This window comes from Suricata suricatta, chromosome 8, assembly GCF_006229205.1.
Source record: "Suricata suricatta isolate VVHF042 chromosome 8, meerkat_22Aug2017_6uvM2_HiC, whole genome shotgun sequence".
In the NCBI taxonomy this organism is placed as follows: Eukaryota; Metazoa; Chordata; class Mammalia; order Carnivora; family Herpestidae; genus Suricata; species Suricata suricatta.
In genome coordinates this window covers 136,011,070-136,037,344 of record NC_043707.1, presented here as the reverse complement: position 1 = coordinate 136,037,344, position 26,275 = coordinate 136,011,070, and the positions used below count along the sequence as shown (strand labels likewise).

Below are 26,275 nucleotides of genomic sequence, written 5' to 3'. Positions count from 1 at the left end.
ATGTTTTAAAACTTATGAATTTGTACATTCACGTACACGGCCAGTTAAAGTTTATCACCGCAACATGGAAGAACTGTCTTTGGATACAAATGTTAGAGATCATTTGTATCTAGGTTGTCCACTCCGTGTATGACATCAAAATTGGTACACAGTATTTAAAGGGAAGATCCAGTGACAGTTACCCACGACCAAATGGAACGTCCTGCAGGAACACCATGAGCAGCAAAACCTTTACCATATGTGGTTTCTGGATTTTTGCTGAAAGCCACCTGGATAAGAAAACAACTTCTGAACCAAACACGGCCACGGGGATGGGAAGCAAAGGGTGAGCGCCCAGCTCAGGGCAGCACCCAATCTTACAACCTTGCAAGTCAGGTTAAACTCCACAAGGAAAAGGCAGGCGCTGAATTTTAAAAAGAATTCAATTAGCATCCCCAGTATTTCCATAATCAACAGCTGAATGCTAATTAAGAGTGCAGCACCCAGCCGCAATGGGGTCCCAGCGCAATAAGCGGCAGCAAATGCTACCTTCAGCTCACGTGCATAAATAAGCAGAATTAATAACTACCCGAGCACGGAAGGGTGACTTAATCTGTTTCGATTAGGTGCAGTTCAGCCTGGGGCCTTTGTGTTATATTTAAATGTGTTCATCATGTTTAATTAAAAAACCTAATAATCTAGAGTTTCTTTTACTTTTTTTTTTTTTAAAGTTCTGATCAGTATTTTCCTCCTCTTTCTCTTCCTAAGTCCTACTCACTTAAAAGGCTTCCTGAAATGGAACAATATTTTTAGCATAATGTAAGGGAAACTGGCTAACCGTCAGTACAAGCCCCGGACGCGGCAGCCAGCCACGCCCTCCGGCTCCACTCCACTGACCAGGCAGCTCTTCGAAACGGCCTCTCTGATCTGACCCAGTTTATGTAGCCTGAGAGACTGAGCTGAGCTAGATACCAAGGAGTTTCTCACTCATTCCACTAAAGCAGAGTTCAACTGTCAGTTTCTGGCCTAGAATGGGACAGAAATTGGCCCTAGTGGTATCCATTCCTCAAGATTTAAAGTATTTCAACCCCCAAGTAGCTTCGGTAAGAAATGCCGCATCCACAGACACACAAGCCTTCAAAGGGATCACTGAGAGGAAATGTAAAACGAAAGGCCTCCCACTGTGTAATTTTGAGGCCTAAGATCTCAACACTTACTTAATGCCTGAAAGACCTCGAAGAAGTTGGGTGGCGGTGCCATGAAGAACATGGGAATATGGGTAAGTAAAACTTTAAGGTCAGCTTTGGGTGCAAGTAAAAGTTTTTCTCTGATGTATAATTATTAACTAGTACAAGTTTTAAAATGCTAGATTGAGAACAATGGGGTTTTTTTTTTTAATATTTATTTTTCAGAGAGAGAGAAAGGGGGAATGAGGGAGGGGCAGAAAGAGCGGGAGACACAGGATCCGAAGCAGGTTGCAGGCTCTGAGCTGTCAGCACAGAGCCCGACCTGGGGCTCAAACCCATGAACCGCGAGATCATGACCTGAGCTGAAGCCCCAGATAATCTTAATTGAAGAATCTTGGGCGCATGGGTGGCTCAGTGGATTGAGTGTGTGACTTTGGCTCAGGTCATGATCTTGCAGTCCGTGGGACTGAGCCCCCTGTCAAGGTCTCAGCTATCATGGGCAGAGGCGGGGCAGAGCCTGTTTCAGATCCTCTGCCTCGTCTGAGCCCCTCCCCTGCAGATGATCTCTCTCACACAAAAAAACAATAATCTTGAATAAGGAGTCGTAAATATTCTTCAAGCCCATCTTAGAGACATTAGTCTCCACCAGACACCACCAGGGAGTTCACACTCCTAAGTTTATAAAGTAGGAGGGCAATCAACTCAGAAATAAAGCCTGTGAGGAACAGAGCGGATGACGGGGCAGGAGAAAGCAAGGGGCAGGCTGCGAACGAACGCTGCACACTGCGGAAGCAGCCAGGGGAGGGCACGATCGTGGCAGGCTGGGCCCCTGAAGTGCCCTGCGCCTTGAAGAGCAGTGAGGGTGCAGACCGGCGAGGCTGGGACAGACCTGTCTGATCAGGGAGTCAGGGTACACACGGGCTGCCTGTTCCCGGCCCGGCTGGGGGCTCATCCCTCCAGCCCTTGTGCCCACGGAGTGCCCGGTTCATATAAATGCAAAGGGAAACGTCACCGACGCTGCTGCAGTTAGATCAAATGGATACACTGGAGGCAACGGTGCTTAAAAATACCGAGAACGTCAGGGCGCCTGGGTGGCTCAGTTGGATGAGCGTCTGGCTCTTGACTTCAGCTCAGGTCACGATCTCACTGTTTGTGGGTTTGAGACCCGCATTGGGGCTCCCTGATGACAGTGTGGAGCCTGCTTAGGATTCTCTATCCCCATCTCTCTCTGCCCCTTTCCCCCCAAAATAAATAAACAAAAAACAATGAAAATGTCCAGGTACGCAGAAAACTTGGAGGGGAAAAGAAGGGAAGTAGGCCCATGTACTTACTTTAGTTGGGACACACTTGCTTTGCTTACTCCCGCGAGCGCCAGGCCAGGAGATGGGGGAGTTCCAGGGAAGAAGCGTGACGCTCTCACAGCCCAAATCAGGCCAGAGGCTCACTAGTGCCCGTTCCCTGCTGCCACATAAAGCCAGTCCAAGATTTGATAGGCTCCCTTCAGTAAACTGATTATTCAATCCCTCTTTCTCATTCACTTTTGAGGTTTTAGAAAGTGAGGCTTAACTTCCTGTGAATAAGGGGACTGAGTTCTGCAAGGACTGGAGGGCTGCCAACAAATTTCTCAAAACTTACATTGAATCAAGAAGCAAATATGAAGGGCGCCTGGGTGGCTCAGTCGACTAAGCCTCAGGCTTCGGCTCAGGTCAGATCTCACGTTCGTGGGTTCGAGCCCCGCGTCAGGCTCTGTGCTGACAGCTAGCTCAGAGCCTGGAGCCTGCTTCCAGTTCTGTGTCTCCTTCTCTCTCTGCCCCTCCCCCTCTCATGCTCTTTCTCTCTCTCTATCAAAAATAAATAAAACATTAAAAAAAAAAGAAGCAAATATGATAAAAATGAGCTGGATGACAAGGACTCATGCAATTACGGATCATTACCCTGGACTTCTAGAGTCGTGCTTCAATTTTCTGATGCGTTAGACTCCCCTTTCCCCCCAGCAGGGACACCGCCCACACTGTGCCCAAGAGAAGCAAGTGCTGCAGGAAAAGGGAAGCAGCTTTCTTTTAAGTGGGAGTCTTTAAATTCCAGAGGGAATGAAAGGTCTCGGGAGAAAGAAGGGGGAGCGCCGGCCGCTGAAGGAAGGAACCAGAAGGGCATGGGGCACATGGGCGCTGACAGGGCCTCTGGGCTGGTGGCATTTCACACATTCCTTCCATCTTTTTCACCTCCTCACCTCTTCCTCCCACCCAGACTTTCTGAGGAATTTTAAAATTTCATCACAACTCAGATCTCGTCACAGAAATGGGTCCACAGTGAACACGACATCCACAGGACTTTACAAAACAAACGGATGCAACGTGTACTCGGCCGCTGTCTGAACAGAAACAAATGTTTAAGAGGCCTCCAACCCCTTACTAATCGAGTAAAGGTCTTCGATTTTTAATTTCAAAACAGCAGCACCAAGTTCATCATGCATCTGATATGCTGCAAGTGTTCAGGGACTATGAGAAAGCTCTCTCCCAACCAAACTTTCAGGGGTCCTTTCGGTCCATCCCACTCCTTCCTTGGCTCCTCCTTGCCCCCATCGCCAAACCCCCCCATGGTCTTTGCTCGAACAAATCCTCTTGGCTCTTGCTCCAGGGTGCACCCCGATCTCAGCCCCCTCACTGGCACGGCACCCCGGATCTCAGCCCTCCTCGCCCATGGTACCCCGATCTCAGCCCCCTCACCAGCATTGCACCCCGCTCTCAGCCCTCCTTGCCCATGGCATCCCAGATCTCAGCCCTCCTCACAGGCAATGCTGTTCAGTCACCAGTCTCGGGCCTGGATGCTGGCAGCTGACCTGGAAGCCCACTGTGACTCGGTGGCCAGAGGGCGTGCCCGCTAGCAGATGGTGGGACCACTCTGCTCAGAATCTGCCCACGCAGAGCAAAGAGCGAGGCACCGACCCAGGCCCGCAGGCCGCACCTGACCCCTGCACTACCCCTTCCCTTCGGACACATGCCTGTACGTCCTGGATGTGCCGGTGTCCGGACTTCTCTCGCCCTGCCATGCTCTCATCGTAGGGCCCGGATGGCAGGGCTCACCTCTGCTCAAACGGTTCTTACCAGGCCTTTCCTCAGCCCCTCATGCGGCGCAGCCCCTCACCCGGCTCATCCCCAATCTCCTTCCCTGCTCTGTCTTCCTCAGCACGCCTGTACCAGCACTTGGCAAATACTGACTTACAGATGGTCTCTCCTCCAAAGGCACAAGCCTCGTGAGGAGGGACCTTTGTTCTTGATACGCTCCTAGCACACTACCTGGCACACAGTAAGTGCTTAATTAATACTGCTGAAGAAGACAAAAGAGCAAAATCAGGAAAGCACATAAAGCTTCGAAACACCCTTTCTTAGCATATTTACAACACAGGAGAGGAACTTAAAATCGACAGGTCTATCAGTGACAGCCTTCATCTTCATTTCTTTCAGCCTAAAGGCCACTGTCAAGCAGTAACGCTCAAACACAAGGCCACCTGCGAAAGCACAAGGAGTCTGTACGTCTCCAAGGCAGTACCTTTCAGAAGTCACCAGATGGGGATGTAGCTTCACGAGAACTCTGCCAGCGGGGCCAGGAATCCATGGGTTTTCAATCTGTATTTGTGGGCACATATCTTATCTCCCTACCTTCTTTGATGGGACATGACAACAGAATGAATACGTAAGATTCACTGTATTTATATAATCAGGTCGATGCGACCTGCTTTTTAGTAATGGCCTTCAGTCGGTCAGGGATCCTGCCGGCCCTCAAAATAACAAGTCACCAGCAGTAGTCTAGCTTATGTAGCAACTGGTTTTAAAATGCTTCTGTCTTGGGGCGCCTGGGTGGCTCAGTCAGTTAAGTGTCTGACTTCGGCTTAGGTCATGATCTCATGGTTTGTGGGTTCGAGTCCCGCGTCAGGCTCTGTGCTGAACACTTGTTCAGAGCCTGGAGCCTGCTTCAGATTCCGTGTCTCCTCTTTCTGCCCCTCCCCTGCTCACACTCTGTCTTACTTTGTCTCTCAAAAATAAATAAATGTAAAAAAAATTGTTTTTTAAATGCTTCTTTCTTAAGGGGATCCTGGGTGGCTTAGTCAGTTGAGAGTCTGACTTCAGCTCAGGTTGTGATCTTATGGTTGGTGAGTTTGAGCCCCCCATTGGGCCCCGGGCTGAAAGTACTGAGCCGACTTTAGATCCTCTGTCCTCCTTTCTCTGCCTCTCCCCTGCTCACGCATTCTCTCTCAAAAATAAAAAGTAAACATTAAAAAAATGCTTATGTCTTAAAATAGGGGGACATCAAATGCTGATTTGCTAAGCCAGCCAACCGACGGTACAATTTTTTCTCTCTTTGCACGAAACCTGAGAAAATCCTTCCCACTGAGCTTACTAAAATCAAGTCTTTCTGTACAGTTTGGAGGTTTAAAGTCTCCTTCCTTTGACTGGTGGGTGCTGTGGACAGCTCCCGGAGGAGCAGGGAGGTCGCGCACGGAGAAGCAGACACCCCACGACCCGGCCCGCCAGGCCGGTCCCGTCCGAGCTCACCACTTCGTCCTCCGTCCAGCACTTCTCGATCAGCTTGGGCACAGGCTTCTTTACCAGGCGCTGCAGGGCTTTGCCAGCGTCATAACCACTTTCATGTAGCTAAAACGACAACAATAATTTTAGTCAGATAAGCGTGCCAAAGAGCAGATCTGGAAGCAAATCAATAACAGAGAAGGCCTGCGTTTGTTCCGACAGAAGAACCGTGGAAGGGGTGTGTCCGTCAGCCTGCAGGTTCGTGTCCCTCCACCCCGGGCCCAGCTGTTCCGGGAACGGGAGGCAGGTGAGGCAGAGAACAGGTTGGCAAGACCAGGAACAAGATTAAGAACAGAAGCCAACATTTACTGAGCTTCTGATCTGGCACAGAGGTGAGCACGCTCTGCGTACTCGTTACTTTTCCTAATCCTCTAAGGAACAAGGCATATTCTCTCATTTAAGCTTACGCCGCAGGAAGGATAGTCACCCCATTTTATGGATGAGGAAACTGAGGCAAAGAAAGGTCAAGTAAAGGCGCTCACTGCACTAAACCAGTAGGCAGTAAAGCCAAGGCTCCGGCCCAGCCAACATGATCCCCACCCACTCTGTCCCCTCTCCCCAAGCAGTTCAAAGACCTGCGCACTATGTTATTTCCCGGTGGCATTTCTGAAGTCTTTCTACTGTAGAAATTTCACTAAAAATTTTTTTTGAAGCACCTAAACTGTAAGAGCTTTGTAATGAGACTCTGTAGCAGCTCACTCACTGTGCAGTGCCCCTGGGTGAGGGTACTGGGTTCTCTACACGGTCCTTCTGGGACCCCACTGCTCTCTCCTCAACGGTGACAAGCTCCCTCCACTCCACATCCGTTCCAACCCCGGGCGGCACCTGCCACCGCTCGCCCTCTCTGTCTGGCAAAGACACTCCTTTCGTGGCTCATGTGACCTCAATCCTCTTCAACCAGCAGACAGCGGAGTGAGGTAGCTGGTAGGAAGATCCTATTGCTTAATCTACTCCCCAACCTGGGCAGTCCCTCCAAAAGTCTCACTGGAAATCTGACTTTCCTTTACCGATCTAGTTCTCCAGCACAAGAATCCATTTTGGCTCAGGCCTCCGGCTCCAGTACCTCACACCGTCCACAGTGTTAGAGACCAGCAGAAATACTGGTGAAATTAATAAACAAACTCCTTCAACTATTGTTCCTACGTAGACTCCACCCCAATCTAAAGCTCAGTTGATTCAAGTTCATTTGGCTTTATGCTGACTGAGCGCCTGCTGTGTTCCAGGCGACGTAACAGACCCCGAGCACACACCAGGGAGCGCAGCAGGCAAGGGCACCCCTGCCTCAAGCAGACCACCTAATCTCACCGCGGTTCAATCCCGTCTGGATGGTTCACTAGCACCTGCTGCAAACTCAGTACCAACAAAGTACCAACCTTAGTGACCATGGTTTTTTACTTCCGGAAACTTGCAAGCCACTGGGATGTGTTGTGGGGACACAATGCAGAGGAGATGACAAGATCACGTCGACTACAGTAATTGCTACCACCTGGGTGTAAGTAAAGAGCTGTAGGCTCACGAGAGAAAAGTGCAAGGTGTGGCCCCTCTTCAGTAGAAGTCTCATAAGAAGGCCATGCAGACTGCCTTCCTAGCAACTGCAGCAAACCTGCACATAGTCAGCCTGCGGTTAAGTATTTGTTGACTAAATTACAATATTTGAAACATACACAGCACCTGCTATTGGAAGGGCTATGGCAAATATTCATTTTCATTGTTCAGGGAAACAGTATTAAAAGTTGAAATTTCCTGAGCATTCTCACAGTTTGGAGGACCCCCATTTATTTTAAATCCAGATCCAAGGAAGTCCGGGCTATATGTTAGTTATAACACTAAGTCCCTGCCTTAAAACAAAAAACAAAACAAAACAAAACAAAACAAAACAAAACACCTATAGCAACAATCCATATTGGATCCTGTTTTGATGACGGTACTGGGTACCATGTTGGGAGCATACATCATGAGTATGAACACTAAATATTAACTTCTATATCTTCGTAACATTTATCATTAGACTTTAAGAAATAAAACAGTATACCATAAATACCATACTAAATAAATACTAAAATAAAATACCGTAATTTGCAAATGTTCAAAACTATCCAGGGTCGCCTGGGTGACTCAGTTAAGCGTCCGGCTCCGGACTTGGGCTCAGGTCATGACCCCAGAGTCATGGGATTGAGCCCCACACCAGGCTCTGTGCTGACAGCCTGTCTCTCCCCGTTCTCTCCGCCCCTCCCCTGCTTGCACTCGTGCTACGCATGCTCCCTCTCAAAATAAATTAAAAAAAAACACAAAACACCCTGTCTAATCCAGACTTCTTTCAGAATTATAAAAAGATGAAAATAAAGTTAAGATTTTCATACTGTGCCCAATATCCCAACCAGCAGGTACTTGCCAAGCTCTACAATATAACAAGAATCTAGAACATGAGCTTAACAACATGGATCAGAACTGAATAAAAAGAAAAACTGCATGCCTATTTAATTTTTTAAAAAGTACATTTTAGTGATAATTTGAAATCAATTCAAGTTGATCAAGTCATGAATTCGTAATAAAAAGCTTACAGGAAATGAACAGCATTTCCTCAGAGGTGACTGTGTATCTGGGTAACTGTAAAGAGAGTGACAAAAGACCACAGACCCTAGAGCCAGACAGTCCAGATTCAGCCACTAGCTCTGTTACCTACTAAGTATGTGACCTCGACAAGCTATTCGTCCTCGCTGGGCCTTAACTTCCTCATCTTTAACAATGAGTAGAAGAGGGGTGTCTGGTGGTTCAGTCAGGTGTCCAGCTCTTGATTTTGGCTCTGGACATGATCGCATGGTTTGTGAGTTTGAGTCCCATGTCCAGGCTCTGCGCCGATGGTGTGGAGCCTGCTTGGTATTCTTTCTCTTTCTCTCTCTCTCTCTCTCTCTCTCTCGCTCTTGCTCTCACTCTCTCTCTGCCCCTCCCCCACTCACATACACACTCGTGTGTTCTCTCAAAATAAATAAAAATACAAATAAACTTTAAAAAGTGGTAGAGTGATAACTTCCACGTCTTAGGGGATTGTGAGGTTAGCATTAGGAAAAAAACATGTAAATTGCTCAGAACTGTACCTAGCACATACTACACTAAATGAGTATTAGCAATTTATTATTTATTTTATTTTTTTTATTTTTGAGAGACAGAGAGAGATAGTGCGAGTGGGGGAGGGTCAGAGAGAGAGGGAGATACAGAATCTGAAACAGATTCCAGGCTCTGAGCTAGCTGTCGGCACAGAGCCCGTCCGTCGCAGGGCTGGAACCCATGAACTGTGAGATCATGACCTGAGCCGAAGCTGGACGCTTAACCGACTGAGCCACCCAGGCGGCCCTAGCAATTTATTTTTAAAAGGAAAGAAAAAAAGAAAAAAAAGAAGGAAGCAGCCTCTACTCAATTTTCATGAATTTTCTAGATTTGCAGCCTTTCCAGAGAGGGAAAAATACTGTTAAGCTGTAAACAAAACCATTTATGTTTCACGTAATTACTCATGTTAATAGTTCTTGATGTCTGTAAAACTCTGGTACAGTACACAGGAAAACGAAGAATTTTAAATATCCTGCGGCTGGTAGGAAACTACACGTGAGAACGTAGGCCTGCTCCAAAAGCGATCTGCTGGGGGAACGGAGCGGGGTCAAACGGCACCCCCCCCCCCGCCCCCCGTTTCGGTGAACCGAGGACAGCTCTGGCCGCCAGCCGAGGACATGTTCTAAAGGACCCGCTGAACTTCCGGTGTTTGGTCCGCCGGGCAGGCTGGCTGATGGGTGTGCGGTGCCCTCGGTGAATTCCCGGGTGGGCTGCTACTGCCCCCCCCCCCACGCATGTGCGGCGCGCACGCCCTGCACGAATCTTCGCAGGGCGTCACGCTCCCACCTGAAGAAGCGGCGGTGCGCATGCGCGGCAGCCTGTGCTTCCTTCTGCTACTCCGTTCTCGAAATACTGGCTGACCCCTCCTTTCTCTGGTCCGCTGTCTGCCTGTCCTCTTAAACCAGCCCTGCTCCTGACCTTTCCAGGAAAGGAACCCAATAAATATTTAGTGTCCACCTCTCCCACCCCTCTACAAAGACATATTTGAAAAGTCACAGATGTGGCATTATTTACCAACAGTGATGAATATTTACGGAACAAATGAAGTTCGGGTATCACTGTGTTGTCCTGAATAATGCATAAAGGCTGGGACAGAGGCTGGGTCCAGGGAAACAAAACGGACCTCTCTACACAGTTGCCTTCTTCTGAATGCTACTAACATTTATTTCTATTTTCTAGGAATTTTGTCTGAGAAAACCGAGTCTTCATTTCTTTACAGAAATACTTAAATGATATTTTATTAAAGATGTACTTTCAACATCTTAAAAGTCGTTATGGCCCACACAGCTTCGCATAGATGAAGACTGTCTCTTGAGCACCTAGGGGAAATTACTGTGGTTGAGGACATCCTTCAGTCCTGCCCCAGGCATTCACAGAGTGCTTAATTGCCAAGGACAGACACAGCTTGTGAAGAACACAGACAGCTGTCACCGAGAAGGGTGTGACCTGTGACAGTCCCTACAAAGTCCAGGTCCTGTAGAACATTCTAAACCTCACGTTCAAAATCTAGGTCCGAAGGGTGGAGCACTACCTTCTTTAGTCCATGTATCAGGCAACAAGTAAGACCTTCTAAAGGGGACTGTGTTTTCTAGATGCTCGTGAAGATTTCCTTTCTTCGGATTGGAGCCAAAATAATGTTTGAGGAAGAGCTAAACTGGGTATTTCAACTGCATTCCTTATGTAAATTAGGATTAAGTCTACCAAAATATTGGCTCTCTTAAATCTCTACGATTGTCATTAAAAACATTCCCCTGTAATATAGTATCAAGCTCTAACAGATTAAAATAATTTCATCTTGAGGGAAACATGATGTGGGTTTCAAATTTTAAACACCTGATCACAGCCATACACACACATTTATATAGTCAGTACAGGCTTCCCAGTATCACTAAGGTAAAAGGTTTGTTAATGTGGATAAAATTTTCTACCATTTCTTCAGAGAACACTGTTCAAAGCAATTGCAGTGAAGACAGGGGCAAAACCCCTCAAATGTCTTACAGCTTCACTTTGTAGCCTTGGAAAAGCAAGGTAAGTAAACCTTCTGTCCATTTTGCAACCATGTCGGGCTGGTAAAATCTGGGATTAAATGCAACTTTAATGTAGAGTACAGTGAGCTGTACCATTTTAGAGCAAAGGGGAAAAGACTGCAGAATGTGGGGACCCAGAAAGGCATCGTTATTCAACCAGCTTCCGACGTTTACAGGCTCCTGGGGAGAGAAGCACTTAGATCTTACGCCGTCCCCATCACCCTGCCGGCCACTAAAGCAGGATGTCATTCGGCAGAAACCACTGTTCTCAAATCCATCATCACAAGGGGTGCGCGCGCGCGCGTGTGTGTCTGTGTGTGTGGGGAATCCAACGATCCGGGAGGTACAGACTTGCACACCTGCTGCTCCCACACCGCCGCACTGCAAGTCTGCACCTTCAACACCACACAACCTGTCTCTCCCTGAACCACAGGCCAGTGTCTGCGGACTCTGATGACAACATTATGATTCTTCAACCACTAGCCTTTCAAGCCACTCCCACGGGACTGTCCTGTTCAGTTGTTTCCGGCAGTTTGGTCTTTGCCCCCTGGCCTTGCCCCACAGAACCCTCAGGCTGGGCTCCCTCCTCAGCTTTTTGGTCTGTTCACTGTGAAACAGCGACGGGAACTCTTCCCCACCGGTGTCCACCCCAGTCTACCATGCCTTCCAGCGCCCGTGAGACCTGGGCGGGCAGGTGCCCCGGAGGCCGGCCGGCCACACCACGTTAGCGAGGACCTGCACGAGCAAGGCCGCGGGGTGGACATGGCAGGAGATTGGGGACTAAAAGCGAGAGCAACCTCCACTGAGGGAAACGTCGCCGCTGCACGGAGCCGCTGGGCCAGAGACACTGTGCCACGTGCCACAGGCCGCGTGTAGCGGCTGCACGAAGAACCCTCCCTGCCTGCAGGCGCCCAGCGGCGCCACCCGTGTGAACCACCCAGAGCCCACGCCTTCGGTCAGCGCCCAGCGCACAGCACAGGGTCCGAGGCAGGAGACAGAGTCCCGTCAGCAGTTCTGTCACAAACCTGCTGGGCTGAGGCTGAGCTGAGGCTTTCATCCGTCAAATGGGCCTAAGACCACTATCCCCCCAGCTGTGTCAAAAGACAATGGAAGGTATGAAATGAGATACAACGTGGCCTGTCAAGAAGCTAGGAGCTGTGCAGGGTCATCACCGCAAGGAACACTTTAGGCGCGCGTCTCCCTGACTGCTCAACGCAGAGAAGTCCGCTGGGTCGTCTACCGTATAGAGCCGGTGGCCGTCCGCGACTGCCAGCGGCAGCCCCTGACCTCCCCGAGACCGGCAGGGAGAAAGGACCCGCCACAGGCACAAAGACACCTCTGCGTAACTGCCCAGGTCAACTCTGCTGCTCTTGCTCTGCCCGACAAATCATTCCCTGCTTATTACTTTCTATAATTTAATATATATAAGTGCCTTACTGGCAAGCTTCTCAAAAGAATAAATAATACTTAATGACTGCCTACAGTTTAATTAACTCATGATTGAACTTCTCATGGATTGCTATAAACATTAAATTATATCCTTCCTCAGAGCTGCCATGGACGGAGATCCTGTTTCATGCTTTAACTATCCTGCCTAAACAACTCTGAATCTTCAGCAAATCTGGACAGCAAGGTGAGAGAATCAAGCGTAATGCCGGGTTATGAAGCACGTTACTCTACAGAGCAACGACGAGGTCTTCAGTAAGACTAGGAACGTGCACATGTCCAAACACCTCATTTCTATTACAGCCGTCGCAGGCATCTCTGGACCCAGGGCAGTCGAGTTAGCACGAACTCGGCCATCACCACAAGGCCGCGAGTTTTTGCTCTGGCCTCTCGTCTGAGCTGCCGCTTTCAGTCTGCACGATGTCGCAAATAAATTCTCCTTTTGGCGCGGCTCAGCTGTTGGGCACTCTGCTCTATAATGAACCCATGAATTACATCTCGCCGCTCTGACATCTCCGGTCTCACACATCAAAATATTGTTCTTCAACTGTAATTTATAACTTAATTTAAATGTCCCTTTTACTGTGACCTTTTTAGATCAAATGGCATTGCATCTGGCAGTTTCTCTTACCCCAAAGCATCCTTTTGCAATTATAGCCATTATGATAACTGTAGGAAAAGCCTTAGATGGCATTCATGCTAAATATTAAGTAACTGCAGTCCATTAAGAACAGTGTTAGATTTAAAAATCCTTTGCTCTATGGAATGTTTATCTGCTTAAAAAAAAAGTGTCAAAATAGCTTAGAAAGGAAAAAAGTGGGATTTGGAAGAGATGTTAAAATTCTTCATGTACTTTTAATTATTTCAACCACTCACATAAATGAGAAAGATCTTAAGTCGAAGACAAAACTTTAAAACATTTTCTCACAATCCATAATTCACAATGTCCACACACTCTCGGTCACACCACCACCCACGGGCTAGTCAAGCTCCACTATAGTACCTGCAGGCATTAAAAACTAGAACTGAGACAACAGGCACACTGGTCATTTTTGTTGGGCCACTGTCACTGCAAATAACGCTCGCTAGTCACTAGAAAGGCTGAATTTGTCCAAATGTTTATGGGAGCACATTTTAAAGACTGCGGCCAAGAGGCAAAATGTAGCCGCTTGAAGTGGGGCTGAGGGGCAGATCTGGGGAGTTTTCAGAGGGAAAACACAGACGCTGAACCAGCCCTCCCGGCGACACTGTGCAGAACTACAAGGTCCCAGAACCCGCGCCAGGCCCTGCGGCCATAGAGAGCGAGGAGGGGCGGCCATCCCGCTGGGCGCCGTGCGTGCGGGGTGCACTCTGAGACCTCCCGGCCTCCACCGCTCCGCACACCACCACGGTGGCAAGAGTACCACAAATGCGGAAGCAAAACGGAGAGGTTTGCTATCTTGCTCAAGGCCACTTCTACGGCAGCAGAGCGAGGACTCAAACATAAAGTCACGTCCAGGAAGAGCTGGGAGACGCAAGCCCACGGCTCTCCTGGGGCAGGCTCCGGCTCCTCCGGTTGCAAGGACACAGCCAGCGGCTGTCTGTCTGCACTTGGGGAGCAGGGGACCAGCAGCTCCGAGAGGGGGAAAGGCACACACTCAAAGAAGAGAAGGAAATGAGCAGCCCGAAGCACACAGAGTGCCGGGGAGCACTGACTGGGGTGACATTTACTGTTTTGGAAAACCAAGATGACTTCATAGTGCAGGTTTTTAAAATCAATGCTCAGTGCAATGATTGATAACCTTGCCTATCGTTAATAAAGACCAACAATCAAACTGAAAACATTCTAGAAACAGATAAAAATAGGCAGCAATATGTCCGGGTAATGGGTCACAACCGGATTTCCCATGGCTGATACAACACTGCCATATTTCTCGTTCATAATTACTTCCCACATAATATTGTGCCTAGAAATTCGTGGGTCTCCATCTCCTGACTATGGTGTCTCTGAAGGTTTTCAAAACCCACAGAACAGGAGCCGCAACCAGCAAGCTGATTAGAAACTCGGCATCAAATGCCGGCACCAACTAGGATCAGTAAGCGATCTTAAAAATACAGAACAAACCAAACTCTGAGTACTGTGGCCATTTCTGACTGCCCAGCTACTCTGAGGCTCTAACCTGACATCCTCTTCATAAACATCTGGAAAGAAGAACCCACGAAGGTCCTGGGACCAATGGCAAGGGTTTGGGAAGCCCCAACAGCAAAGAGCTCCCAGCTCTGCCACAGGCTGTGTGGTCACAGGCAAGTTCATTCTCCATAGCACTGTTTTCTCAGCCCCAGAAAGGAGAATACAGAACCTACTTTGGAGAACGTTTAGGATGACAAGGTAGATGGAATCACTGAGCAGGATTCTGTGAGCACAGGAAATACTCCCTCAAGGACAGCAGACTAACAAGGCACGGGACTGCACGGCCTTCATGGGAAGCAGCGCTAAGGAAAGCGGAGGAGCTTTAGAACGCCACAGGAAGGAAGTTTATTCTGCAACACTCACAAGACAGGATGAAATGGGGACTGAGAATGGAAACCGAGAACCTGGTAACTTGTGGGGAACCGAGCAGACATCTGAGTCTGGGAACCAGGAAGCGGAGGGGAGGGTTAGCAACTGTGCCAGGAGGAGGGGTGGCTGGGCCAGGGGCCTGGGGCGCTCCTCTGCCAGCAGCCCAGCCCCGCTTCCCCACCTGCAGTGGAGGGGCCAGCAAGGTCATTTCTGGAACTTCAAAGTTGTTTGTTTTGTTTTAGAGAGAGAGAGAGTATGCAAGTAGGAGAAAGGGGCAGAGAGAATGAGAGAGAATCCCAAGCCGACTCCATGCTTAGTGCAGAGCCCGACACGAGGCTCGATCCCACAACCCTGCGGGCATGACCTGAGTCAGACGCTTAACTGAAGGAGGCACCCAGGCTCCCCGTGCAACTTCAAAGTTTTAAACATTCCTTCTCTTTACAGAGATTTCTTTTAAGGTGAAATATTAAAGGATACTATTTTTGAATACAGAAATAGGGGGTGCCTGGGTGGCTCCGTCAGTTGAGCATCTGACTTCGGCTCAGGTCATTTTGTGGGTTCGAGCCCCGTATTGGGCTCTGTGCTGACAGCTCAGAGCCTGGAAGCTACTTCAGATTCTGTGTCTACCTCTCTCTCTCTCTGCCCCTCCCCTGCTCGTGCTCTCTCTCAAAAATATATAAACATTTAAAAAAAACTCTGAATACATAAATTGTAATATTTTAATACATTCGGGTAGGAAAAGAGTGAACAATACTGCCACTGAACTCGGCCAACCTGCCCGGGGCCGAGTCCTGAACAGCGAGCTGCTGCAGGAGCCTCACGTGATCCTCTGCACAGCGTCTTAATCGTCACGTTTCTGTGAAAACTGGAATAGTTTATGCCACAGGCTTTTAAATAAAAATATGGATGATTAATCATCTACATAGCTAACATATACATAAAACCTCACTTCCTAGAAACAAAGTCTTTCTTCCTGCTCTTTGTGTGAGAGTCCAGGCAAAGGACATAGAGAGAAAGCAAGCTGCCGTAGATCCGAGCTGGAAGCTGCCCGTGCGTTCCCGAGGGGGGCTGACTCCTTGGGACTCGGCAAACCAACCAATCCCTTAAGGAGAAGATGCAGCTTAAAGATACACAGTAAGTAGAACTCTGGCCACAGATAGAAAAATTACTGGCAGACACATCAGTCTAGACTGTTTATGCTGCTTTTCTGAATGATAATTACTTGTCAATGTGGAAAGACCTACGTCTGATCACAAGTGGAAATGGTTCAGGGCCACAAGTGGAAATTAAAACACTTTTTCATTTCCTCAGCATCCTTCCAGCCTTGAACACGGAAGAACAGTATGTTCGGCTCTAAACTAGCGGGTAACAGAAAGCACCCAGTCCTACCCTTCTCAGGGAGATGTGCGCACAAGCGAGCCTATTCATAAATGCAAATTAACCTAGAAAGTGTGTGTGAAAGGTCAGCTATGAGTCCATTTTAACCAGATTCCTTCCGAAAGTTAATTTAAGAAAATGAAATAAATAAAATTATATAAATAAAATTTAATAAAAACAGAAACCCTCAAGGCCAGAGAGGGGTGCCTGGCTGACTCAGTCAGTAGAACATGATAGTCTTGATCCCAGGGCTTTGAGTTCAAATCCCACATTGGGCACAGAGATTACTTAAAAAACAAGAACAAAAATAATCCCTTAAGAGCAGCTACAAAAGTATTAAGAAGGAAACATTTGCAGAAATTGCTTTAAATCGCACTGAGTTTAGGGTGTGGGAATGACAGCCTTCAATCCATGGGGCTCGGCAACCTTAAGCTCGGTGACTTCTGACGAGTAATTTTAAGGTTGTGTAAAAGAACAGCACACTTCCTTTTGATCACAATAATAAAGTCACGGGACTAGGAAAATGAAAGAGGCGTACAGGGAAGCGTGTGTGACTCCAGAGTCAGGAATGCTTCTGAGTGGCTGTTCTTTCATCTGGAAACCGCAGCCCAAGACAGAGCTGGTGACTCAGAAAGCAGCAGATCGGGGTCTGGGGCCGCCGGGCCAGCGTCTCAAGCGATGGCCCTGGAGAACCAGGAATGCCTGACTCTGGGCTTTAGAAACTTCGCTTCTGAAATTCTGCTTTTCCCACTCAAAGGGTCTTAAGAGAACGAAGAGGACTGCATGGTACCAAAGTGGCAGCGGCAGAAGCCACCCAGACTGTGAAGACCCTAAAACTTGCAAAGTATCACGCAGACCACAAGCTGCCAACTCTAACAGATGCGCACAATTTTGTGCGATGGTCGCAGGAGGACTCGGGGGGAGCAAGTCAAGGCAGACGTGATTTAAGGACATATGAGAATAGACACCTCATTTCTAAAAAAGGAGAAAAATGAGGAGTCAACCTTCCCCAAAATGCTTGGGTCACAGGTCCTGGGTGAGCGGGAACAGGCGTTTCCACACCCACAGCGCAGGGAGAACGCAGGCCAGGGCGGCGGCCCCACGCAGCACCTCCGGGATGGGGCTGCGGCTGGGCCACGCTCAGGGCAGGCCTACAGGATTAGACCAGAAACTGGAAAAGAAGGCGGAGACTTCAAAGAGCAACAGCTTCAAGGGCAACGGTCCCCGAGATCAGGCAACACAAGATCTTGGCCCTGAAGGCTCCCCGGGGGCCCAGCCAGGTCGCTCTGAGGCAGAGCCGAGGAAGAAACACTCAGTAACTCACTGGTCAGAATAAATCGGCTAATACAGTAGTTACACACGACAATTCTATTGCTTAATTATGTTCTTTGTAAAAAGAAAGCCAGATACATTGCACTATATACTATACAACTACTGTACTCTTTTAGAAATCAAATGTCCTCAGATGTACAGAAATATCACGGTCCCTACTAGAAATATTTTTATACTCTCAGTATCCAAATGAAAATAAACTGTTACAAATACGTACTGTGATTTATTTTAGTGACACATTATATAATAACAAAACTCATCTGTGCACGGCTGAAAAATGACCACAAGAAATATCCATATCAAGTCTCTGGAACAGATGAGACCTTATTTGGAAAACGGGTCTTTGTAGATAGGATTGAGTTGTTGATTTTGAGATGAGGAAATAATTCTAGGTTATCCAAGTGGGCTCTCTGTCCAATGACAAGCATCCTTATAAAAGAGAGGCAGGCAGTGGGGTTCCTGGGTGGCTCAGTCGGTTAAACATCCGACTCCTGATTCTGGCTCAGGTCATGATCTCACCGCTTGTGAGCTCGAGCCCCACATCAGGCTCCTCACTGAAGCAGGGAGCCGGCTTGGGATCTCTCCCTCCCTCCCTCTCCCTCTCTCTCTCTCTCTCTCTCTCTCTCTCTCTCTCTCTCTCTGACCCTCCCCCACTTGCTCCCCTCCCCCCCCCAAATAAAATAAATAAACATTTAAAGTAAAAAAATAAAAGAGAGACAGTGGAAAAACACAGAAAAGAGAAGGTGCAGACCTGCTGAGGGGAAGGCAAGGTGACGACAGGTAGAGAAGGATGTGGCCCCAAACCAAGGAGCGCCAGTGGCCACGGGAGGCCACGCAAGGAAGGAATGAGCCTTCTGAGGAGCTGGAGGGGGTGTGGCCTGGCCGACACTGGCTGCATACTTCCAGCCTTCAGAACTGGAAGAGAATGCATTTGTGTTGTGTTAAGCCAGCAAGTTTGTGCTAATTGGTCGGAGCAGCCACAGGAAACTAATATTCCAACTTTCAAAATTTGGGCGTAAAAATGTTATCTAGGAGAGCTATCAAAAAAAGTAACCCTGACAATATTTGAAAACCAGTATATGAAACATATATACTAGCACAAATATTATAAGTTTTAGTATTCTATAGTATATTCTAAAATTAATGGTAACATATGAGCCCTTTCAAAACTCAGGGGCCTGCTTTAGTGGAAGATTAAATGCTTACACTTAGATTATCAACACTTCTAACAAATGCCCTCCCATAAAGGCTTTGCAAAGGGCAGGAATTCAGTAATGTTTATTATTAAATAAATCAGTGAATTATTTTATAATATCTTCTTCTTAAATGTAAAACGACTAAAGGCTTTTATCCCAATTTGATACTTCTTATGGTAATATTAATGGTTAATATAGGTTCACAGATGGGTAAGATTCTGATTGATGTTAAGTGTTCTTTCAAAATGCCACATAAGTCTCAAAAGATTTCACCAGTTTTAGCATAGAGAAAAGAAATCATCTGAGAAAGAAGTTTCTTAAATTTGTAAAGGAACTTTCCGACTTGTGCCAAACAAAAGTAAAAGCCAAATCAATTCTCTGGTCCCTACGAGAAAGGATGGAGACGCACAGAGAGGCTAGGGCATGAAGGACTTCTAACGGGCTGAAGGGCAAAGCCCCCAGACTGCAGATTCACTGGACATTTCAGTTCTATTCTTTCTTCGAGGTTAAATGATCACGTATCTAAATCTGTAAGGCAGGGCGTGCTTATTCATCTGTAGGTGATAATCATGCTTCTGTCACAGAACCATCATGAAGATTCAATTAATTCATTCATAAAAAAGCACCTGAGGTGCCTGGGTGGCTCCGTCGGTTAAGATCCCAACTCTTGATTTCAGCTCAGGTCATGATCTCATGGTGTCTGGGATCAAGCCCTGTATCAGGCTCTGTGCTGATAGCTCAGGGCCCGCTTGGGATTCTTTCTCGCTCTGTCCCTCCCTTGCTCGTGCACGCATGCACTCTTGTCTTAAAAAAAAAAATAAAATGAAGTTCATTTATTTTGAGACCGAGAGAGGGGAGGGCAGAGGATCCAACGTGGGCTCTGTGTGGATAGCAGAGAACCTGATACGGGGCTTGAACTCAGGAACTGTGAGATCATGACCTGAAGTCAAAAGTCGGATGCTTAACCGACTGGGCCACCTAGGTGCCCCAGAATAAATATATAAACTTAAAAAAAATAAAATGTTACCAAAAACCTATTCTAAAAATTAAGAGGAAAAACAAGAAAAGAGAGAAACAAAATGACTAAGAGGGGCAACTGGGTGGTTTCGTCAGTTAAGAATCTGACTTCATTCAGGATCTATTGGTTTGTGAGTTTGAGGCCTGCATCAGGCTCGCACTGACAGCTCAGAGCCTGGGGCCTGCTTCGGATTCTGTGCCTCCCTCTCTGCCCCCACCTCCCCAAGAATATATAAACATTAAAAAAAAAGTCATAACTTAGAAATGGCTAAAGAAAGCGGAAAGTGATTCACATGGAGAAGCAGAGCAGGGCCACAAGCACGGAGACCTGCATCATTCCTGTCACAACGATAAAATACAAAGATCACTGCTGCAGTGAGTCATGCAGGTGCCACCACTGGCCGTTATCTCCCCAGCCACCCCGAGACACTCTGAGAACGCTCTCTGTTGTTAGTGAAAGAACAGGCGGGGCGTAAAGCTCAACTCTGACTAAAGCTGCAGATAATCTAAAAAGAAACAAATTATCAAAGCATTAAATTTAAAAAGTAATCGTCATCGAAATGAGATGAAAAGAATAAATCATGTAATTTGCCAAAGGGTGCCTGCTCGGAACTTTTAAACAGAAATCAATTTCTTAAGTTCTCAGCCCAAAGGGAGCCATATTGGTAAATTTCTAAACACTTAAACAACTTTCAAAACAAAAGTTCAAAATGTCTCTAATTGGTCAAAGGATAATAAATAAAACCTCAATTTTATATATTTTATGCTGATAATCAGGTGAAAAGGCCTTGGTTACACCAGAACACCTCCAGTAGGTCTTTACTAATGCTGTAATTAACAATGTAACATGCGGCAGACTCCAATATCCTGATATAATAAAAATAAAGCACTAGCAGAGGTGCTTGTCAAGGCTGATTTACATAAGGTACTGTTCTGAAATCTACTGGATTCCCATAATAAAAAAAAATCATACAGCATATAAACTGTTCCCATTCGTTTCTACATCAATAAGTCAAAATCTTAGAGAAAAAGCCCACCACCTTATAACCATTTATTGCTGACTAATCCGAATGGAGAACTGGTAAAAAGAATTGAAGGAAGGATGTGAGTGTGGAATGAACATCACAAGAATACTGATCATATACTTTAGACAAGCTGTAATAAAAGGCTTCCCAGGAATGCCTTATTTGGGAGCTGAGAAATACTCAACATTCATCTAAGTCCTAAGTACGGCAAAGCTAATACAGGGCCAGACACTTTAGTGAAGTCCATTTGTGATGAACAAATAGAAACCCTCGAAAGAAATTCCATTGACTTAATTTTTTAGAATAAAAGGGAGAAAGATGAAAATAGCCCTCAGAGTAGGCTTATCTGTACACTCCGTTATGCTAACCTCCTAATACCAAAGTCTGGGCGATCAAATATGATTTGGACTCGAACCTGATTTATTTATTCAATCACTCAACAAATATTTAGTGCCTCTCTCCTATGTACCAGGCATTGAGCTATGGCTCAGGAAACAAAGATGATTAATACTCAATGGTAAACAAATAGTGATATTTATAGATGGGAGATAAAAAACTATGAAGCTATTGGAAGCCTTTGTTGTAGGAGATGTGGGTGCGCATCAATAAATAAGCCAACAAATATATACTCTCTTGAATATGTAAAAAGCTTAATTCAAACATCTAAAAACCATCCATATTTCAAGGAATAAAACTGTCCAGGCAGAAGGGAATTCTGCCAAAAGGTAAAAGGGTTACTATGCAGAGAAAGATAAAGATTATAAATGTTCACATGCCTAATGATACAACTTCCAAATATCTGAAGCAAAGCTGACAAAACCAAAAGGGGAAATACTCAAGTCCACAACCACAGCTGGAGCCTTGGATACAACTCTCTCAGACAATACAACGAGAGGGAAAAAAAAATCAGTAAAACACAGAACATCTAAGTAATAATAACCACCACTTTAAAGAAACCAACAATTGTATAATAGTGCACTCAATAACTGCTGATTATAAATTTGTTACAAGTGTACATGGAACATAACATTCATTAAGATAAACCACAAGCTGAGTCAAGAAACAAATCTCAATAGAGCTTAAAAAATTGAAATCTGGGGTGCCTGGTTGGCTCAGTCGGTTGGGCGTCCAACTTCAGCTCAGGTCATATGTCACGGTTCATGGGTTCGAGCCCCACGTTGTGCTCTGTGCTGACAGCTCAGAGTCTGGAGCCTGCTTTGGATTCTGTCTCCCCCTCTCTCTCTGCCCCTCCCCTGCTCATGCTCTGTTTCTCTCTGTCTCAATAATAAATAAACATAAACAATTTTTTTTTAAAAAATTGAAATCTTACTGGGTACTCTCTGACCCCAACAGAACTAAATTAAAAATCACTACCATTCCAAAACAAAAAACGGGATGGGGGGATGGGGGAGTGGGGGGAGAAGTGCATATAAGAGAGATCTCAAGTATCTGGTAATTAAGCAATTCAATTCTAACAATTGATGGGTAAAAGAAATTACAAAAAATATTTTTTGATATTTTAAAAATGGTAATGAAAGAACAGCAAATCAAAATTTGTGATAAAATCAGTTACCTAAGATCCCACTTTTGGAAGCTGGGGGGAAATGGTCAAATTAATCCAAAATAAATAGAAAATAAATAATAAAAATAAGATCGGAGATTATGGAGAAAGAAAACAGAGAAACATCAATGAAACCAAATGTTAGCTATCTAAAATAATAATAAGTCTCTATTTACACTGATTAGGGGGAACACAAGTCACCAATATTAGGAATGAAAGAAGAGTCAAAATTACAAATCCTATAAACTTTAAAAAGATAATAATTTGACATTTTTACCAACAGATTTAATAATAACCTGGATGACATAAACAAAAAGTTTAAAATCACAGATCCAATTACCAAAACTGACATACGAAGAAATATAAAATGTAAATAGGCCTATGCCTATTATAATTTTAAACTTTTCATACAAAAAAATTTAGTCCCATCTGGGCTTCACTCTGAAATCTATCAAATATTTAACAATGAGTACACACACACATGCACGCACATGCACACACACACCCCAATCCATTACAAACTAGGAGAGCTAGAGGAAATTTTTCCAACTCATTATTTTTAAGTCAGTATTCCTCTGATAATAAAACTAGACAAAGATATTACAAAGAAAGAAGACTACAGCTCAAGATCCCTTGGGAACACAGATGTAAAAGTTCTTAACAAAATATTAGCATATGGAATCCAATAGAATGTAATGAGTAAGCAGAATTTATCCTAGGAATGCATACTTAAACATTAGAAATTAATCAATAAAATTCACCAAATTAACAAAACACAGTGTAACAACCATATGATCATTTTATTAGATACAAATAAGAAAAGCATCTGACAAGATTAAAGGCCCATTCATGATTTAAAAACACAAATTTAGATACAAAGGTGAACATTTTCAACTTTGATCAAACCACCACCACCCACTGCACTATTATTAGTGAATGACTGAATGTTTTCTCCCTAAGATGAGAAATAAGGCAAAGATGTCCACTCTCATCTCTATGCAATCGTGTACTAGAGGTACAAGCAAGTGCAATAAAGCATGAGAAATACCCAAAATACATAAATCAGAAAGAAAGAGACAAACTGTCTGCTTGCAGATGCCATGAGTGTATAAGAAACCAACCAGAAAGCCCCTAGAAATTAGCAGGAAGAACAGATACAAGGTCAGCACATTAAAACTGTATTTTTTCCAATGCTTATTTATTTTTCTTTATTTTGAGAGAATGAGCATGCACGAGTTGGAGCAGGGCAGAATGAGAGAGAGAGAGAGAGAGAGAGAGAGAGAGAGAGAGAGAGAGAGAGAGAATGAATCCCAAGCAGGCTCCCTATTGCCAGCACAGAACCAGATGTGGGGCTTGAACTCACGAACTCTAAGTGCCATGACCTGAGCTGAAACCAAGAGTTAGGTGCTTAATGGACTGAGCCACCCAGGCACCCCTAAACTTATTTGTATTTATATTCTATCAATGAACATTTAGAAGTCAGGATTAGGGGCACCTGGCAGATTCAGCTGAAGAAGCATGGGACCCTTGACATCTGGGTCATAAGTTTGAGCCCCACGCTGGGTGAAGAGATCAATCAACCAACCAATCAATCAATCAGAAAAAAAATAAGGAAATTAGAATTAAAAACCTAATCTTATTAACAATAGAATTTTCTTTTTTTAAAAAATTTTTTGTTAATACTCATTTTTGAGAGATGGAGTGAGACAGAGCATGAGTAAAAGAGGGACAGAGAGAGATGGAGACACAGAATCTGAAGCAGGATCCAGGCTCTGAGCTGTCAGCACAGAAACCGACACGAGGCTCAAACCCACGGACTGCGAGATCATGACCTGGGCTGAGCCAAAGTCAGACACCCAACTGGCTGAGTCACCCAGGTGCCCCAACAAAGAGTAATTACTTAGGGATAACTTAACAAAGTGTGTATAAGACCTGTACACTGAAAACTACAAAATCTTACTCAAAAAAAGGAATGAAACTTCTCGTACAAATGAAGATATGGGAGGCGCTGAGCAGCTCAGCTGGAAGAACATGCAACTCTTGATCCCGGACTCGTGAGTACAAACCCCACACTGGGTGTGGAGATTATTTAAATACAAATTTTTTTTAAAAACTTTAAAAACATATTATCATGTTCTGGATTGGAATATTCAATATTTTTAAGATGTCAACTCTTCTAAACTGATCCATAGATTCAAGGCAATCACAGTGAAAATCCCAGCAAATCTTTTTAAAAACAGAAACCAGAAAGCTGGTTCTAAAATGTATATGCAAGGGGGTGCATGGCTCAGAGTCAGACAATCGTTTACATGTGTGACTCTTGGTTTCAGCTCAGGTCATGATCTCACGAGTTTTGAGATCGAGCCCTGCATCAGGCTCTGTGCTGACAGTGCAGAGCCTACTTGGGATTCTCTCTCTCGGTTCCTCCCCTGCTTAAGCGCTCTCGCGCTCGCTCGCGCTCTCTCTCTCTCTCTCTCTCTCTCTCAAAATAAATAAAAATGAAAAAAACCAAAACCTAATGAAATGTAAATGGAGGAGAGCTTGTGTAATTCATTCAGTCAAGCGTCCGACTTCAGCTCAGATCAGGACCTCGCAGTTTGTGAGTTTGAACCCTGCATTGGGCTTCCTGCGGTCAGCGTGAGGCCTGGTTCAGATCCTCTGTCCACCCATTCTCTGCCCCTCCTAGACTCATTCTCTCTCAAAAATAAATAAACATGTAAAATAAAAAAAAAATAGGGGTGCCAGGGTGCGTCAGTTGGTTGGGTATCTGGTTTTGGCTCAAGTCATGATCTTGTGGTTCAGGAGTTCGAGCCCCACATCGGGCTCTCTGCTGTCAGTGCAGGGCCCACTTCAGAACCTCCATCCCTTTCTCTTGCTCGTAAAAAGAAATAAACACTAAAAAACATAAATAAATAAATGATAAAATACAAATAAATAAATAAAACGTATACAGAAATAATCAAATTGATATGGAAATGCAAATAACCTAAAATCGTCAAAACAATCTTTATAAACATGCACAAAGTAGGAAGACTTACACTATCTGAGTTCTGCTAAAGCAACATTACTCAAAATACTCAAGTACTGGTGAAAAGACAGATACTCCATTAATGAAACCATAGAGAATCCAGAAAAAAATGAAAAACTACTTATATATAAGCAGTTGATGTTCACTTAAGGTATTAAGACAATGAATTGAGGAAAGTCTGTTTTCAACAAATGTCACACCGACAACTGGCCCCCATGTGGGGAAGAGTGCACGTTCACCTGTATCTCACATTACATACAAAATTAACTTGAAATGAATCACAGACTTCAAGGTGAGAACTAAAACGTCAAGAAACAACACAGAAACAACCTTTGTTATCATGGGGTGATCAAAGAAGCTTTCACAAAAGGAAATGGTACACTGGACTTCAGCAAAATTAAACATTTTGCTCTTTGAAAGACACCATTACAGAGAAACAGTCATGGTATGGCAGGAAATATTCACAAACAGGTATATCAAAGGACTTGTATCTGCAATATAAAAAGAGCCCGTAGAACTAAATAATTATACTAACAACAATTCAATTTTTAAAGCGGGCAAAATATACTCCACAAAAGACCACATACAAATGGGCAGTAAGACATGAAAAGATGTTCGATATGACGAACAGTGAGGAAATTCAAATTAAAGTCTTAATGAGTGCGGCACAGATAGGTATCGTTAGTAATGTCAAACGCTGAGGAATCTTTAGCCTCAGTCAAATCTGTGTCCTCCATCTAAATAAAAACAGCAAACAATCTCTATGAGATATCACTACATACTCATTAGAACGGCTAAAATTAAAAAGACTGACAACATGAAGTCTTACTGAGGATGCTGAAGAAATGAAATTGAAATTCTAACACCCTA

At 45.2% G+C, this 26,275-nt stretch overlaps 1 protein-coding gene across 12 annotated transcripts in view; it reads right to left on the bottom strand.

The window, feature by feature from the left end:
- RERE (arginine-glutamic acid dipeptide repeats) overlaps positions 1-26,275 on the bottom strand; it is a 293,409-nt gene that overhangs the window by 83,087 nt on the left and 184,047 nt on the right. For all 12 annotated transcript variants that reach the window (XM_029949991.1, XM_029949993.1, XM_029949995.1 and 9 more), the window contains one exon: positions 5,720-5,818. In XM_029949991.1, coding sequence (XP_029805851.1) covers positions 5,720-5,818 — 99 coding nt within the window. The remainder of the gene's footprint in view (positions 1-5,719; positions 5,819-26,275) is intronic.